The 17,918-nt window shown below is 41.6% G+C and overlaps 1 protein-coding gene across 3 annotated transcripts in view; it reads right to left on the bottom strand.

The window, feature by feature from the left end:
• The window catches only part of LYPD6 (LY6/PLAUR domain containing 6), a 117,637-nt gene that overhangs the window by 25,718 nt on the left and 74,001 nt on the right, over nucleotides 1–17,918 (bottom strand). For all 3 annotated transcript variants that reach the window (XM_027588043.2, XM_027588045.2, XM_027588044.2), the window contains exon 2: nucleotides 3,059–3,247. In XM_027588043.2, the coding sequence (XP_027443844.1) occupies nucleotides 3,059–3,176 (118 nt within the window). In that variant the 5' untranslated portion in view covers nucleotides 3,177–3,247. The remainder of the gene's footprint in view (nucleotides 1–3,058; nucleotides 3,248–17,918) is intronic.

The raw sequence follows: 17,918 nt of genomic DNA, 5'->3' as shown, positions 1-17,918 counted from the left end.
CTGAGGGCTGTTTGCAGCCCAGAAGAAATGAGTTTGTTTGCCTAGTGTAGAAAACTCATGTGTCTTCTCAACATCTGTGGCATCAGTGATTTCTCCTTGGGTAGGTTCTGAGCGGTATCTAACATAAATGGAATCAGGCTCGCTCGCTGACCCCAAGAAAGTTGTTTGTGCCTCCATCTACAAAGTGAGGTGATTATATTAATAATTCAAAGTCAAAATAATCCCACTCTTCCCTCATCTATTTTTTTATGGCCTATGTTCTACAGAAACCTATTTATTTGTAGAGAGATCATTCCATCTAAACCCGGTCTAGTGGGTGCTGCTCAGGGGCAGAGGAACATGACCTTTTAAAGAATCAAAGTGTAAAAACAAGCAAACAAACATCAAAAACTTCTGAAATAGTGCAGAGAAATGTGAAGTAGGAACTGTTGACAGTAACTTCAATCCAGCAAGAATTTTTACTCCCCATGACCAGTTACAGAGACTCAGAACTCAGCCCAGAGCTGCTGGTGAATCATTTATGTGTAATCTAGCTTAGAAATGACATCTTCTAGCTTCCATAGCTCAAGATCATATCAGAAAACCCCACCAATTCTTTCTATATGGGGAATTCTTTTTTCTTAAGACTTATTTATTTATTTTAGAGAAAGAGAGAACATGAGTGGGGGGGAGGGGCAGAGGAAGAGAATCTCAAGCTGAGTGCAGAGCCCAGTGTGGGGCTCAATCTCATGATCCTGAGATCAAGAGCTGAGCCGAAACCAAGAGCTGGCCGCTCAACCAACTGAGCCATTCAGGTGCCTTTATTTGGTGAATTCTTTTTAATCAGGCCATGGCCTTATTTAATTAACACAGGCTACATAAGCGGAACTTTCCTGCCACCTTCTAGAGAGCAGGGGTGATTGCTTCTCTGGCCTGGCAGAGCTCATCCTTCAGAGATCCCGTTTTGAAATGGACTTTTCAGATAGGGGTCCACTCAACCCTGGCACTGACCCACCACAACACTGGTGCAGGAGTGGTGTGTGCGTGTTTGTTTTATTCTTGTGCACTTAAATCCAATCCCCTGGACTTTCCTCCCCACCCTGTGTGGACAATCACAGCCTCAGCGGAGGCCTGTTTTTCGGCCCAGTGACTACTGAGTCTATCACTGAAGCAGACAAAGAATCCCATAGAAACTGAAGGCTTTAGCAATCACAACTGAGACTGAAAGCTAGGTTTTTGTTCACCAAGTCTAATAAAAAAGCATGGCTCTTTGGAGGAAAGAACAAAATGCAATCCTAGAAAACAGCAAGTATCCAAGCACCTTCTTTTCATGATTACTAAAATTAACAGTCCCACAAAAACAAGGAGCCGGATAATCTTTCCACACAATTAACCAGAAGGCACCAGCCTTTACTGGTGAGAGTGTACAATAGCAGTAAGTCTGAAGGAACTATTTGCTGTCTGCCAAATGTATATTTGGAGTTAAAAAATTAGAGGGACATAGTTTCAGCAGCCTCAGTTTACCATCTAAGCCAATTACAACAACATCCTAAGCAACGAACATTCAATTGACTATTATATATGTGCCTAGTATCTTATGGATATTCTTTCTCATTCACAAAATAATGCAACAGGGTGTGTATTATTTCATCCACTCTAGAAATGTAGAACTCAACACTTAACAAAATGCCTCTAACATTCACTGAGCATATACTGTGTCTCATACTCTAAGTGCTTTGCACGCATTCCTTTATTTAACCTTCACAAAGTGAGGGAATTCTTTCTTTCTTTCCTTCCTTCCTTCCTTCCTTCCTTCCTTCCTTCTCTCTCTCCCTCCCAGAAGACTGCAAAGCAGTTGAGTTAGCCACTGACCCAAGATCCAAGCCCCTGTGCATTCCATGGAACACCTCTCATCTAAACCAGAACACATACACATTAAATACTCTAACCACGTGGAGTCCCTGTGGCTGCCTCCATTTGGACTATAAGATCCTCAAAAGCAAGAACTCTTTGTTTTTTTTTAAGATTTTATTTATTTATTTGAGAGAGAGAGAATGAGAGATAGAGAGCACGAGAGGGAAGAGGGTCAGAGGGAGAAGCAGGCTCCCTGCTGAGCAGGGAGCCCGATGCAGGACTCGATCCCCGGACTCCAGGATCATGACCTGAGCCGAAGGCAGTCGCTTAACCAACTGAGCCACCCAGGTGCCCAAGAACTCTGTTTTATTTGCCCTGACTCCTCCCATGTCTATCACAATGCTTGACACACAGTAGACACTCCAAAAAATGTTTGCTGAACAGAACATTTCAAAAGAGTAACATACCTCAAGGCAAATGCTAACGGTCAAAATATACCCAACATACCCGGCTCTCCCCACCACGGGGGCCATGCAGAAGACGACTCAAACAGAGATAAAAGAGAGAAGATAAATACAGAGATGGAGACCAAAAGAGGGAGTAAAACTGCTGTGTTTCCCAAAGTGCAATCCTAAGAACACCACGTAACAGAAGCACCTGTTTTTTCTTTTGCTTTCAGCAAAAATTCAAGGGTACAGTCCCAGATATGTGCAATCAGACATTCCAGGGAAGGGATCTGGGCACCAACGTTATTACGCACTCCCTAGATGATTCTTAAACACAGGAAACCAAAAGGGACAGGGAATAAGAAGTTGTGGGAGGCCAATCATGCTGAAACTGAGAATCAGAAGCAGACAGGAAGACCAGCGATTATCTTGCCTCTCAAGGACTGATATTTGACAAATACCTCTGCCTGGGACATGCCAGTTCACTTTGATAACTGACTGAGAGCTGGCACAAGTTAAAGGGAAGGGTGTTCAGAATCAGAGCGACTGTGCTGGGAACAGAGAAAACAAGCCTTAACGATCTGCCTTGAAATAAAAAACAAAGGCCCTATAAAAAGGTGAGGGTAAAGCATACAACATCTTTGGGAGCATCTGCACCCCCCAGTTCAATCAGCCAAGGTCTCCCCTGCATGGAAGGCTGACTTTTCCTGTCCATTTTCCAACTCACATCTTATTCAAAGTAAAGTCACACTTCTGCAGCAAAGAGAACGGAGTCTTACTTGAAGGATGGAGGTAGACAATGTCTTTCACTGTGAAGTCTCGCGATTGAGCAGCTTTCAGACAATCAGCCAGCAGGCTCAGGAACAGGAGCCAGGCCAGGGCAGGGCCAGGGTCCATGGCAGACCGAAGAGTCACTCATGCAGGGGGCCCGGGGGCCAGAATTTGGGACCACGGGAGGGAAGTCGCACCTGAAATATGAAGCAAGACTCATCTCAGTGTCCAACTCGAGGAAACCATGGGAGACTTGGCAGATCTCCTGTGCTGGGAGGATGGGCTCGGGGCAGACAGGGAGCCAAAGGCACAAGGAAGTGGGTAGACATGGAGAGAAGCCTTATGAACGGTGATTTCAGAGCATTTAGGACGTTCCAGCCCCAATCTATTCTTACTCAAGTAGCTAAAGCTCCACAGGTAGCAGTCCCCTCTCATATCTAGCAGAGATGGATTTTAATGAATTTTATTTTAATGAAATCCAGGTACTTTTGCCAGAGGGCCAGGGGATGTCTGCCAGAATGCAACAATAAATAAGTCAGGTACAAAAGTTCAAGAGCATTTCCTTGATGATAGTGAAGGCCAGGTATGAGAGTGCAGGCTTTCTGGGTCATGGTGCCCAAGGAAACCTATACAGGGTAGTCTTTCAGATTTGGAAAAGAAAAAAGAAAAGAAAACAAGGAAGGAGGAAGGAAAGAAAGAGAGAAAGAAAGAAAAGAAAGAAAGAGAGAGAGAGAGAAAGAGAGAAAGAAAAGAAAGAAAGAAAAAAGAAAGAAGAAAGAAAGAAAGGAAGGAAGGAAGGAAGGAAGGAAGGAAGGAAGGAAGGAAGGAAGGAAGAAAGAAAGAAATGTAGGTAAATTGGCCTCTCCCAAAACAAAGTATCTTTGCTGCTCAAAATCTTAACATAACTAACAATGTTGGCCAGGTGCTATTGAAGCCCTTTCCATGTATCAATTAATTCCCCCATCAATCCTATGCGGTAGGCACTATTACCATCCCATTTTGAGTAAACTGAAATCCAGCAGATAAAGAGAGGAATTGGTTCAAACCAAGACAGTCTGGCCAGTGAATCCACATTCGTAAATGCTAGGTGTTATTCTGTTCTTCCAATGACTGATTCAAGGTGTATAGTCTTAGACTAATAAAATGAGGTAAAAGTATCACTGTAGGACTAACCAGTCATCACTGTGTCCTTCATTCTGGTTCTGTCCTTTTCAATTAAAATCCAGAGCAGTAAAATCTTTTACTATGGTTGAACTGTCCAGCTTACTAAGAATGTAGATATATATCTTAATTTATATGTGCTATTTGCTTGCCATCTTACTGCTTTCCTATAGAATCTGTTCCTCATGTTCTACTCTTTTGTAAATACCATCGTTCTATTGCCCACACAAGGGGTCATGTTAGTCACTTTATTTTATTTTAAAGATTTTATTTATTTGAGAGAGAGAGAGAATGAGAGATAGAAAGCACAAGAGGGAAGAGGGTCAGAGGGAGAAGCAGACTCCCCGCTGAGCAGGAAGCCCGATGTGGGACTCGATCCCGGGACTCCAGGATCATGACCTGAGCCGAAGGCAGTCGCTTAACCAACTGAGCCACCCAGGCACCCGATAGTCACTTTATTTTAAAGTGGCAGAAAAAAACCACCAGTTGGGTGTTTTTTTTACAATTTTAATATGAATATTCAATGAGATTTTTTTAAAAAGCATAACAATTCAATGAGATTTTTAGAAATATTCAATGAGATTTTTTAAAAAGTATGACAAAATAAATGTCTAATTATTTTGTCAAAATAAATAAATCAAGAGTAAATACATTATAAAACAAAATCAATAGGGAAAACCAATATGGACTAATCAGATATTAATTAATATTTATCAAAGCAGGATAGAAAGTATAAAAATGAATACAGAAACTAGAACATTCTAAGGAGCTCAGAAATAGACACAGCTATTGACATGATGTAAGTAATTTCTCAAAATTATAGAACAGGAAAATATTAACTGAATAGTATTCTGATAACTTAATTAAAAACTGGGAAGATGAACCAAAACCAAACAATGCACAATACACTCATATTAACTCCAGATGGATTGATGCATTCATTATTTTTTAAAAGCAGACAAACTATTAGGAAATAAGATTGGAACTCTTATCACCCGGTAGCAGCTTGATGATGCCAGGCTTGCCAATTTCATGCTTACTCCCCATCTTCTGTTTACATTTGGTTCCCCAGGCGAACATGGATTCGAGAAGGGAATGAGCTGCTTGTTCCCTTAATAAGTGTGACTGCCAGGCACTGTGCTAGGCACTAGTTTGAAAAATATGATGAGGCAAAAAACAAATATTAACGGTATTTTTCGTTTGCCAGGTGACAGAGACAAACATAATCTCCTCTTCAATGAATGCAGCGGTGCTTCATTTTATTCATTTTACACGCACTCTGGCCAGCTGGGATTACAGCTGAGGAGTGAATCTGCTCTACTTCAGCAGCACCCCCACCCCCACACCCCCTGGCTCCTTACAGTCTGCAGCCCCGGCCCAGGGTGAGAGGGATGGCCACGAAACCTATCTGGTTTTCTTTCAATACAATCTAACATTAAATATCAACTAGCTGCCAACCTAAGTTCTTTGTAATGTGAAACTTGCTGGCAGCACCAGTACTTCACATGCACCAAACAATGCAAGCGGCATGATTTTATTAAAGCATCCCTCAACCACGGTATTCCTTCCGGTTACTGATTGAAAGATCTCCCTCTGCACAGTACTTGCACTAAGCAGTATGCATTAGTTAACGTCACCGGAAATGAAATGTACCCAGTCCCAAATCACTGAACAGCACGGGTGTATGACTATGTGTGAGTAATGGACAGAGATATTGGCTAGACACCTGGATTTGAAACCTTGCTCCAACATTTTCTTGCTGTGCAACCTTGAGCCAGTTACTTAATCACTCTGTGCCTCAGTTTTCTCATCTGCAAAATGAGGATCATAATACTACCTACCTCAAAAATTTATGAGAATGAGGTAACAGAGTAAAGCACTAATAACAGTGTCTGTCACACAAGAAATACTGTGTAATATTTCCCAATATTTTTACTACTATCATTTTGTTCAAAATATAGCTTTAAAATCAATGTAGTTTTCTAAGTCAAGGTAACTATGATGTAAATGTTGTGTTCTAAGTGAAAGAGAATATGGTGCCATGAATCTGGGTTCAACACACAACTCCCTTTCCTTAAATCAGAAAAAATATAGCAATTTCCAGAACTACTGGAAATCCACGCATCTCTTTCAGCCCAACATCTGCTCCATGGCTAGCCAGGCAGGGACAAAGCAGGTGGGAGACAGGGGGAGGATACTTCCTGCCATGGACATTTTCATATTGCCGAGGCTCCTGCAGACCCAGGTGGGTCCTGCAGACCCAGACTCCTGCCATCCTTCAGCAAGCAAGCAAACAGATGGGTGATGCCTGTCTACACTCTCCCTGTGTCGCCCCCAAGCTACTCTGTAAGGCCTGTGTTCCATCTCCATGAACTTTACACATCTGCGTTAGATTTTACTTGTGTAGAAGATCTTGAGAGAGCACAGGTCATGAGCACACCATCTTATATCCCTTTGAAGGCGCATATCTCTGTGGATGTGTTCTCACACATGTGCTTAATGTAGAATTTCCGAATTCTTAAAGTAGCTGAAATTTTATGACCCCAACACGTTTTACTCATGAAATTGTTCCTTCTTTAGAAAAAAAGGAAATCTGTATTTTCTAAGCTTATATATGATTAGAAGAAGAACTGAAAGGCTAGACACCAAAATGGTTTAGGATTTCTGATAATTTTAATGGTCTTTTTTTGCTTCATTTGTAGGCTCAAAAATTTCTGATCAGCATGTATTACTTCAGTAGAGTGTTTTTGTATATTCATAATATTGTACCACCCATCCCCTAGTCCAGAACATTTCCATCACCCCTCCAGAACTCTTGTACCATTAGCAGCCACTCCCAATTCCCTTCTCTCCCTAACCCCTGCAACCGCTGATCTACTTTCTGTCTTTATGGATTTGCCTACTGGGAACATTTTGTGTCAACAGAATCATACAACATTTAGCCTCTCGCGTCTGGCTTCTTTCAGTTGGTATAATGTTTCTAAGAGTCATCCATGTGGTAGCATGAATGGGTACATCATTCCTTTTTGCAGCTGAATGATTTCATGATATGGATATAACACATTTGTTTATCCATTCATCGGTTCGTGGACATTTGGGTGGCTTCCACTTTTTGACTACTGGAAATAATTTTGCTCTAACACCCATGTTCACACTTTCATGTGAACATATGTCTTCACTTTTCTTGGGTATAGACCTAAGAGTGGGATTGCAGGGTTTTATGGTAACTCTGGGTTTAACTTTTTGAGGAACTGCCAAAGTTTTCCACTGTGGCTGCACCATTTTACATTCTCATCGGCAAAATATCTGTGTTCCAATTTCTCCATATCCTCACCAACCCTTATTTTCATTAATTTTTTCATTATAGACTAGTGAGTGTGAAGTAGTATCTCACTGTGATTTTGATTTGCTTTTCCCAAGTGATATGATGCTGAACATCTTTTCATGTGCTTACTGGCCATTTGTAGATCTTCTTGGAAGTAACGTCAATTCAAATCCTTTGCTCATTTTTTAATGGGTTATTGTCTTTTTATTGTTGAGTTAAAAGAGTTCTTTCTATATTCTGGACTCTGGACACTTTTCAGATATATGATTTGCAAATATTTTCTCCTTTTCTCTGTGTTGACTTTTCACTTTGTTAATCAATGTGTGGGCTTCATCAAAATTAAAATTTTGCTTTATATACACATTGCTTTATATACATCTAGATTTTGTTCCCTTACACAAGTCAAGCCCAACATAGCACCAAGAAAAAAAATCTGCATACAATGCACTGTAAAAGAACTTGTTTACTTTGGGTAGCCAGGGCTATATTTTCCACCTGTCTTTCCTATAAAAAAACAGAATGGGCAGAACTATTTATTAATATCACCACCAACTGCTTACATTCCTGCAGTAAATCATGAAACACTACTCACTCTATTAGTATATTCTGGGAACTAAAATAGGAAAGATGAGTTACATGCATTCACAATTAGTCTAACCATTACTGAAATATGGGCTCTGCTGAGGGGGATGTATTTTTCTGTACAGATTCTCACTAGGCAATGAAGCTTTAATCCCTAAGCCTCCTAGATATGATGCTGGACATGCTCAGATAATATGAAGGGTCTTTTCTAGGACCTTGACGTTTTTCTCTGGAGGCCACTGTGCCTTTGGACTGTCCTAGACATTTAGAAAAGATGTTGCATTTCCATTTTATGTGCTGCTATTTGAATACGCACTGAGGACCCCATCCCTGACTATGGTTCTCTTTATGAAGAAGTATACTCTCATTTTCACAGCTCTGTGACCTTTCATTTGTTATTTATGAGCTTTTGCAAATCTAATACCACTCTGACAGATTTCATTTGTGCTCTAAATTACCTTTGCATGAGTTACTCAACTATCAGTTTTATTCCAATGGATTACTTGCTACATTCTGAAACAGAAAAAAAAATTAGTTCGAGATCTGTTTGACTTCCTCCATTGGGAGAAAGTTGAAAAGAGTTGCATTCTGATTTTTTACTCCATGGTAATGCTTGGTATAAAGGAGGATTTCTAATACTGGTCAGGGAGGCAAAGTGATAGACCCATAACCCAGGTCAAGTTTTACAAATCCATACCCTAATTGCTATTTCATATACAGTCCATAAAATAAGACATTCCCAACTCCTTAACTGGTCACTAAGACAATTAAGCACTTCTGGAAGCTACATTACTGAGGTACCAGTTACCAAATGACAACACCTCAGTATTAAATCAATATACAAGCAATTATGAAGTAGAGAAGTAATGCAAATCTTAGGATTTTCCAGTGCTATTCATGTTGAAGTTTGAAATGCCTAATATGAGAACAAAATGAAATTCTGAAGCCTGAAAGATCATGAGAAATCTTGACTTCATTTTAGGTATGTATAATCTAGGCCTGGTGGTGCCTTAATGACTTGAGAAAGTTAATCCAGCTCCCAAAAGTACAATAAAAGACATGTCTTCACAAAACTAAGACTACTTACATATATCATCCCGACTATAGTAACTTCTCACAATGTGAAAATTGCTTATAACATGGTGGTGGTTTACAAATATGCCTTCAAGTTCATTGGCATGTCTCCATTGAGAGATAGGGTCTACATCCTCTCCCCAACCTTATAGACCAGTTGACCAGAGTATGGTGGAAATAACACTCTGTGGCCTTGGAAGCTAGGTCATAGAAGGTACTTCAACTTACACCCAGTGTTTTGGAGCACTCAGCCATGTAAGCAATCTGAGTGCTTTGAGTGCCATGATGTGAGGAAGCCCAAGTAGTCCACACAGAGCTCCTGAGACTTTGTGAAGAGACAGTGCTGCCCTGCTAGCCCCCAGCTGCTCCCCCCTCACTGCTTGCTCCCTTCTAGCTCCAGCACGGTCTGATTACAACTGCATGAAGACTCCAAGTGAGACCTGCCTAGCCAAGCCCTTCCTACTTCCTGACCCACATAAACAATGAGAGAGAAATAAAATGATGCTACTACATTTTGTGGTGATCGGTTATGTAACAGTAGATATCTGGAATATGAGGAACTGGTGCAGGAGGGCTAACTAGGAATTGTAACGCCACTCATAAAGATAATCCCATTTTTCACATTGGTGGCAAGGTATAGAAATCCAAATCAAACAGGCTGTAACCAAAATGGGGGTAGGGGGAGAAGGGGAAGAATTTTACTTTCTCATCTGACAGTCCAGATTGGACATGGCTGGACTTTTAATCCTCTTTTCAGGAACTTCTCACCCTCAACTCTATTCCTCTCATTTGCCTTTATTCTCATTCAGGACTTTCCACACTATGGCCACCAGCAGCTTCAGAAGCATTCCCAGACTTTTTCCCAACTGTTTCAGGGAAAAAAAAGGGGGGGGGTGATCCACCCTTGGACCACAACTGGCCAGGGGAATGTGGCATTCCAACTGGCCAGAGCTGGGTCATTAGCATGTCTCTTGGACAAACACATAGTGTCAACTTCATGTAAATCACATGGTTTGAGAATAGGGGAGGTATTGGTTTCCCAAAAGAAAATCTAGGTATTGTCATGTGAAGAAAAAGAACTGAATGCTGGCCCAGCAAAATCACACAGACGTCCCTAAAATTAACAATACTAACTTCTAGTAACCTCATTAACCTGAAAGTGCAAAATGAAGCTAATGATGGCTCAAATGAGTATTTCTGCAAATGCCAGAAGGTGGGGAAGTTACCTGTTGGCATGATTTCCTCCTCTCAAAATAGAATGCCATGCCATCACAACTTTACAAATCAAAACATAAGGCACCCCCAATAAACATTTTTGCCCAAGTTAGTTTGAGATGGCTTTCTGCCTCTTGCAACCAGGAGCTCTGACCAATTCAAGAGTCTTCTAAAAGAGGTCAGCCACCAGCTTAAATTTTTCTTTGTAACATATATGCTTTTAACATTAATACTTCTTTAAGGCTTATCAAAAAGGTTAGAGTTGGTTTTAAAAAATGTCAATAACAGGGGTGCCTGGGTGGCTCAGTTGGTTAAGCATCTCACTCTTGATCTCAGCTCAGGTCTTGATCTCAGGGCCATGTGTTCAAGCCCTGCATTGGGCTCCATGCTGGGTGTAGAGCCAACTTTTAAAAAAAAGTTTTAAAAAATGTCAATAATAGAGAACTACTCAGAGATTACCTCTTTCAGACCTCATAGACACTGATGTTTCATTTCCATAAGTTATAGGGAGGTATGTGATCAAATTCCAATATGAATTAAAGATCTACTTGCATAAAAATCAATGCTTTTAAAAAAATGTGTACTTCTTTTTCTGGAACCCCTTGGCAAGGCTAGAGTTATAGGGAAAAGCTGCCTTTGTACCTTTCCCCAATTTGATTTAAAGGTCAATTGCATCAAAAATGCTTTAATTCCTGAAGGATAAATGATGTCTGGCCAAGTATGCCCAGCAGTATATTCACATCTCTAAAATATGTTATATTAACTCTCTTCTGCTTGTTGGCTGTTTGCTTGTTTGCTTCCTCAATCAATTTGAAGTTTCTAGAGAACTGATGAGAAGGCATTTTGAAGTACAAACAGCCACAAGGGGATGGAGTCAAAGAACTCTCCAGGCTGGAATGGAACACTAGGTACATTTCAGTTCCAGCCTGCCATTTTTTACTTGCCTGTAAGGGAGTAGTGGTTTGGAGAAATTTTTGCTTCAGTGTCTTCTGTTAAATGCTTCCATATGATCATGAAGGTTGTATTTTCAGGGAATTTTCATCCTAGAGACCCTCAAAAAAACTTGGAAGTTCAAAATGTTTGAAAATATTATTATTAATTCTCATTTTCAACTTATTAACAATCACTTAACCTAATCTTGATTCTCACCCAGGACCGAGAAGAACCAATCCACATTAAATATCATTTCCTATTTTGCATGGAATAGGGTTTTGCCCATGGTTCCAAGAATCCTAACCAAGTTTTTGTCCAAAGGCCTTGAAAGTTGTTTCCAGTTAGCCATTTATAACTCAAGTTCAAGAAAACTGTAGTTGCTAGTTTTATAGGTATGGAGATCCCGTTCCAAATTTCTTATAGGGTAGGAGAGCCAGCCTGTACTCTCTCTTCTTGTGGGGAAAATGAAAAAAAATAGAATCAAATGGCCGACATCAAAACAGTGGCTTTGGTAAAAATTCTATGGCTATCGTTTTTCAAATCACTGGGTTCCTTAGTAGCTAAGTACTAAATCTTAACCAATTTTTCTCATTTAATAAAGAATACGTTTCCAAAAACAAATCTATCCATGCACTCATCCTCTGAATTTCTGATCAACCAATACCTTGAGCTACACACAACACGTCTCCTGAGAGTGCAAAGACCATTACGTTTTCATTTTGGTGGAACGGCACTGGGGTCTGTGAAAACTCACAGTCCAAACTATAATTTGACTATTTCCTCACCCTGGGTGTGAAGGCAAAGGTATGTATCAGATGACCTCCTGACTCAGTATCACTGAGGTGTGAATTCTTCCTTTGTAGTGCACCATCTTCATTTACAAGCCTCCATAAATAATGGTTATTAAAGAAGTCTATTATTGTAGCAAAACAGAATATAATAAGATTTTACATAGTAGTATTCATCCAGGCAGAAAAAGATGTAGGAGTTATTAATAAAAGAAGATTGTCCTTGATAATAGGAACTTTTTATTCTTGCATCTAAATTAACTCCCTTCTTAGAGAAAAAATACCGAGTAGCTTCTTGTGGATGAGGAAATGCAGGCATCTAAGTAGACCCCACTCCCTGACTCCCTGACTGCTGATTCTGAAAGAGCCACATGAGATTTCTCTATTCCTCTCCCCTCCTCATTACTGAGTTTTCCTATCTCTGTTCCCTAGTTGTCCTCCTTGTTCTTTATCTTACTAGCTCATTCGTTCATTCATCATCCTCTACGGGGCAGGTACACAGATAGCCCCATATCTGTTATACATGGTGTCATTAAGAATGCCAGCTGAATCCTCAAATTATTGGACCCTGTAACTAAAAACACTGATGTAATTCTTAAAAATCCCCTTTGGGTTGCTACGTACATGGGAGGAAACAATGATTTGCCTCGTATGCAAGGGAGAGGTGATACGTCGTTGAGTCATTTAGTCAAGAGTGATCACGGGGCGATGCTGACCTCCTGTCCTTACAACCAAGGCCGCCCGTTTGCAAGATGCCAGGTGGAAGAGCCGGGTAACACAGTGACTGCACCAGCCCTCCACGGACCCTCAGGGAGGTCACCAGGTGTCCCCAACAACACCCAACCTGAGGGCCACAGTCCTTGCTATCAACCAGGGCAGCTTATCTGGAAGAAGGAAGAAAGGGAGAAGTGGAGACAGGGATGACCCATTACATTTTATAGAGACCCAGTTAACATCTAGGTTCGTATGATTTATCAAATAATTACACTAGTAAGAAGACACTGGAAATAAGAGGGATTAGAGGAAACAAAAGATGTTAAAATTCCCAAGTATCACAGCCAGAGGTGGATGTAGCATGTAGTGAAGGGTAAGCTTCAGGGTCCCTGATTAGAGGGGCCCCTGCCAAGGCCCTGTTCTTCATTTTAGGATTATTAATTCATGAATCCTTTTCCTTAAGGACCTCCTCCCTAAAAACCTGGATCAGCCACCCCTGGCCACAGTAGTCGCAAAAACAATTTTTGTTATGAGTAATAACATTCTTGCTTTTTCTCTGAAAGGGGTTACGTTAATAAACAGAAATACATGCTGTTATTCTACTCTCATGGAAAAGGAAAAAAAAAAAGTAGATAAGACAGCATATTAACAAAGGTCAGCCTCCAAATTGGGAAAGTGGAATTATAGCTAAAGAAAACAATCCACCAACCAAATAAGTCCATCCCTCTGGGACCCCCTCCAGCACTGCCCATGAGCAAATCTCCCAGCGCCACTGAATAGAGAAAGAATGTAGGGCGCCCCTAAGGCAAAGGAGAAATTAGGGCTAAGAGAAAACCCCAACCTTTAGATAACACGTGTTTTTTTTTTGTTTTGTTTTTTTAACTATTTTTAAGAAGGGCCAAAGAAACCACTTCATCTTATCGCTGGACTGGAAAGGGGGCCGCCGTAAGGAAAGCAACAAGATCACACCCAGCAGTCTGGACAGCGCTGCTCAGGCCCCAGGTGACCAAGAGAAAGGGCATTAAGTCCCAGCTCCAGAGTCAGGCAATCCAGACCCTTTTACCTACCTCCTAGGATTACTGTGAGAACAAACAGATAATGCCTGCAAAGACTGGGGAGCACGGGCTCTGGAGCCAGGCCAGGCTATAATTCTGACTCTGCCACTGATAGCTGTGTAACCTTGGGCCGGTTTCTTAATCCCTGAGTCTCAGTTTCTTCATCTGCAAAATAGGGGCAATCATACCCCCTATGCCACAGGGCCCTCAGGAGGACTAAAGGAGTTAATACACATAAAGCACTCTGAACCATATCTGGCACATCCTGCCAGCTAAGATCATTCTCAAAATCAGCCCAGAGTGTCCTAACAAGGCATCGGGTTACTCATTTGGGCCAAGATGCTGGCTCAGAACCCTCTGCTCCCCAGTCCAGGAAGGAGTCCTCTATGGAGTACTGTGTTCTATTAGGGGAAATCCAAAACCCAGGTTGCTTGCCAGATTTTCTAGCTGATCCCAACTAAGAGTAGCACCCTCAGGTGAGGACAAAAACACAGGGCAAGTGAATTAAGTGAGGCAGACAGGGAAGGCCTAAGACAGGGATTTCTCAAATTTGAAAAATGTTTTCTCCTTTAAAGAGAAAAAAAGTCTCACAGATAGAATCTCATCATTCTTACTCTCAACTAATTAATCCTAATTATAATAATTATAATGCTTTCCTACATATACACAGATAGAAAACTAGGGCTAAGCTCCTTTGCTTAAAACCCACGTAATAGCTTTACAGTTAAACAAAATTACGAAATATAAATAAAATTACATTCAAATTAAATGCACTAATGAAATAAAATGGAAAATAACAGTGATGACTAGCATTTATTGAGCACTTACTATAGGGCTGAACAGTATAAAATCATTACTATTTGATCATTTTGACCTACAAAAATGGCAGTCTTATATGGTTCAACCCACCATGTGCAAGATACCCTCTGAGTGCTTCCTTTAATCCCCACAGCACTGTTAAGTATGCACTATTATTACCCCATTTTACAGAGGAGAAAACTGGGGCACCCAGAAATGAAAACACACATTTTTAAATCTTCTACATAACTGGCAGGTGCCCAGGAGGGAGCAGACACTACTTGGGGAAGCCCCGACTGAGGAGGCATACAGCACCTGGGGTGATGGAGGAAGAGCCAGACCCAGAAAAGTTTTGGGGCAGCCAGTGAGCACAAGAAGGACACCAAGATGGGGATGCTGGAGCACAGGGGCCGCCCACACAAGACCACCTTGACTGGGTGCCCTTTTGTGTGTGTTCTGGGTGGAGCAGAAAGAGGGCTTTGTTGGGTGGGACTCCGAGGGAGGTTCTGGCCCTCCTCAGGGAGCAAGAGTCGTGGTGCAAACCTGGAGAGAGGAGGTGCGGGGGAAAGACAGGAGAACAGAGGGTAAGGAAGAGAGAAGGGGGTTGTCAAAGAAGGGCCAAGATTTCCAAATTTGATGCACATTAGTATCAGCTGGGATCCTGACATACGACTGACGTGGCTCTCACGCATTACAGGTTCATTGGTGTGGGGTGTGACCTCAGTAGTGAGGCTCAGAAAATCCCTCCAGGTGATTCTCACATGCGGCAATGTTTGGGAAGCTTTATCTTACTTTTGCAAGTGCTGGTGGAAGGAAACAGCTCTGAGGTGCACTCTGTTCATCCAGGGCAGCAGCAAACCAGGCTGAAAGTTCCCCAGAGCACTCAATTAAGGAACTAGTAAGCGTTCCAAAATAATCAGTGTTATGTATACCGCTAGGTCTCCTCTCTCTATCCTTCCTGGGCTCCTCAGAGTACCCAGGAAAGGAAATGAGCGGGCTGTGGTCTATAAAATGACCACAGCTTCCAAGCTGGTTTCTCTAATGCTCTGGCTCCAAACCTGACAGCCTTCTGTTGGCCACTTTGGTAATGACTTCCCCAAAGTGGTTTTCTTCCTCTTGATGAAGTGACTGTCCCATGTTGCTCTTGAAAGACTCAAGGGTGAAGTGCACTCCCCCTTTCCAACCCAGCACACTTAATTTTACAACAAAAGAGAAAATGTCTTGAGGCCTCTCCTGGGACAAATAAATGCTTACAACCATTACTCTTCAGGTAGCCAGAGAGAAGGATGCGTTTTGAGAAAGGAAACAAATAGACCAACATTTTCAGAGGCAGCATGGAGTGTCGGGAGGAGAATGGCTTTTGCAGACTGCAGAGCTTGAACTCTTGCTCTGCTACAAACAGCCATGTGAACTCGAGCACTAAACTCCCTGTGGCTCCGTCTCCTTGTCTGCTCTGACACACGGGGATGCCTTCAATTCATCAGGACCCCCACACCGCCATTTCCACTTGTGAGTGAATACGATTGCAAAGCTAAGCCTTGATCAAGAAGGTACCCCCTCCATCCCTTTAGAGGTGGCAAATTTTCCACCTTTACTGACTTTCTAGTCACTCATTCTGATGTTATTCATAGAAGGAAAGCTGGGCTGAGAGTAAAGCTAAAAGAAAAGAATCGTTGTTGGGAATAAACAGGAAAGGTAGTAATACATTAAATGTATACATTTCATGCTGTAAGTTAGAATAACATAGTTCCGATATCAAAACCACGTTATTTATGCAGTTGCATTGGATCCTGCCAGGTCTTTTTCATAGAGGTTACAAAACAAAAACAAAAACATGCATATATCATAGAAAATAATCCTACAAGAGACAAAGGAACTGAATCAAAGATCTTAAAAGGATTGGGATTTGATACAGGATGACTTGTTGCTCCAGTTCCTGTTTTCATGCTTCTAATGATCTGGAGTTTCTGGCCAGCCTGTGTGTGCACAGGAGTATAGTCAGTAGTGAGGATAAATGCTACAGTGGTTCTACGTACACAGCAAACTTACGGGTTTAAACCCACACTGTCCGTTAGGTCTTTCTGCAATGACAGAATGTTCTACATTGGCACTGTCCAATCTGGGGGCCACTAGCCACATGTGGCTATTGAGCGGTGGACATATGTGACTGAGGAACTGAATTTAACTTTACTTAACTGTGATTTAAACGAAATAGACATATGAACATTGGCTACAGTTCTGGATAGTGGAGTTCTACGTTAATGATAAGTAAATGGAAAACAGTCAAACTTGTGATCTGAGGACCAATTAGGGCTAGGGTGAAGTAGCATGATTATTACCCAGCTAAATACCAACACATCAGTGTTAATTAAATCAAGTCAGAAAACATCATGCAACTGCTTCTATGGAAGGTACTCTTGGCCTGCTCATCAGTGCTGGGGTAAAAGGGGGTAAAAAGGAAATGAACTAGGGGCGCCTGGGTGGCTCAGTTGTTAAGCGTCTGACTTCAGCTCAGATCATGCTCTCAGGGTCCTGGGACGGAGTCCCACATGGGCTCCCTGCTCCACGGGAAGCCTGCTTCTCCCTCTCCCACTACCACTGCTTGTGTTCCCTCTCTCTCTGTGTCTCTCTCTGTCAAGTAAATAAATAAAATCTTTAAAAGAAAAAAAAAAAGGAAATGAACTAGACTGAGGCATCATTTTGCAGAAGTTCCACAAAGAACCACTCCACCCCCACCTTTATTTTGTTTTTAGTTGATGCCTGAAAATGTTAGCATATTATATGTGAAAGAATCATCCTATATGCTTCACTTCTTCATTACTTTTTAAATATTTTATTTATTTGAGACAGAAAGAGAGAGAGCATGAGCGGTGGGGAGGGGCAGAGGAAGAAGTAGAGCCGGGAGCCCAAACGGGGCTTGATCCCAATGAGGGGCTCAATCCCAAACCCCGGAATCATGACCTGAGCCAAAGGCAGACGCTTAACTGAGCCACCCAGGCGCCCCTCCTATATGCTTCACATTTGATCCTGTCATATCATCATCATAAGATAATTATCTTATGAGGTCACTATTGTTTTTTAATCCCATTTTGTATAGGTGAGTAAACTAAGGAAGAGGAGGGATAAGTCAATTGTTCCAAGGTCACCTGGGTAGAAAGCATGGGAATGGACATTAGAATCCAGTCGTCTGGCTTCATACACCATGCTTCAAAGAGCCATCCGT

The sequence above is a fragment of the Zalophus californianus genome, chromosome 3 (assembly GCF_009762305.2).
Source record: "Zalophus californianus isolate mZalCal1 chromosome 3, mZalCal1.pri.v2, whole genome shotgun sequence".
Taxonomy (NCBI): Eukaryota; Metazoa; Chordata; class Mammalia; order Carnivora; family Otariidae; genus Zalophus; species Zalophus californianus.
This window is presented reverse-complemented; position numbering and strand designations above follow the sequence as displayed.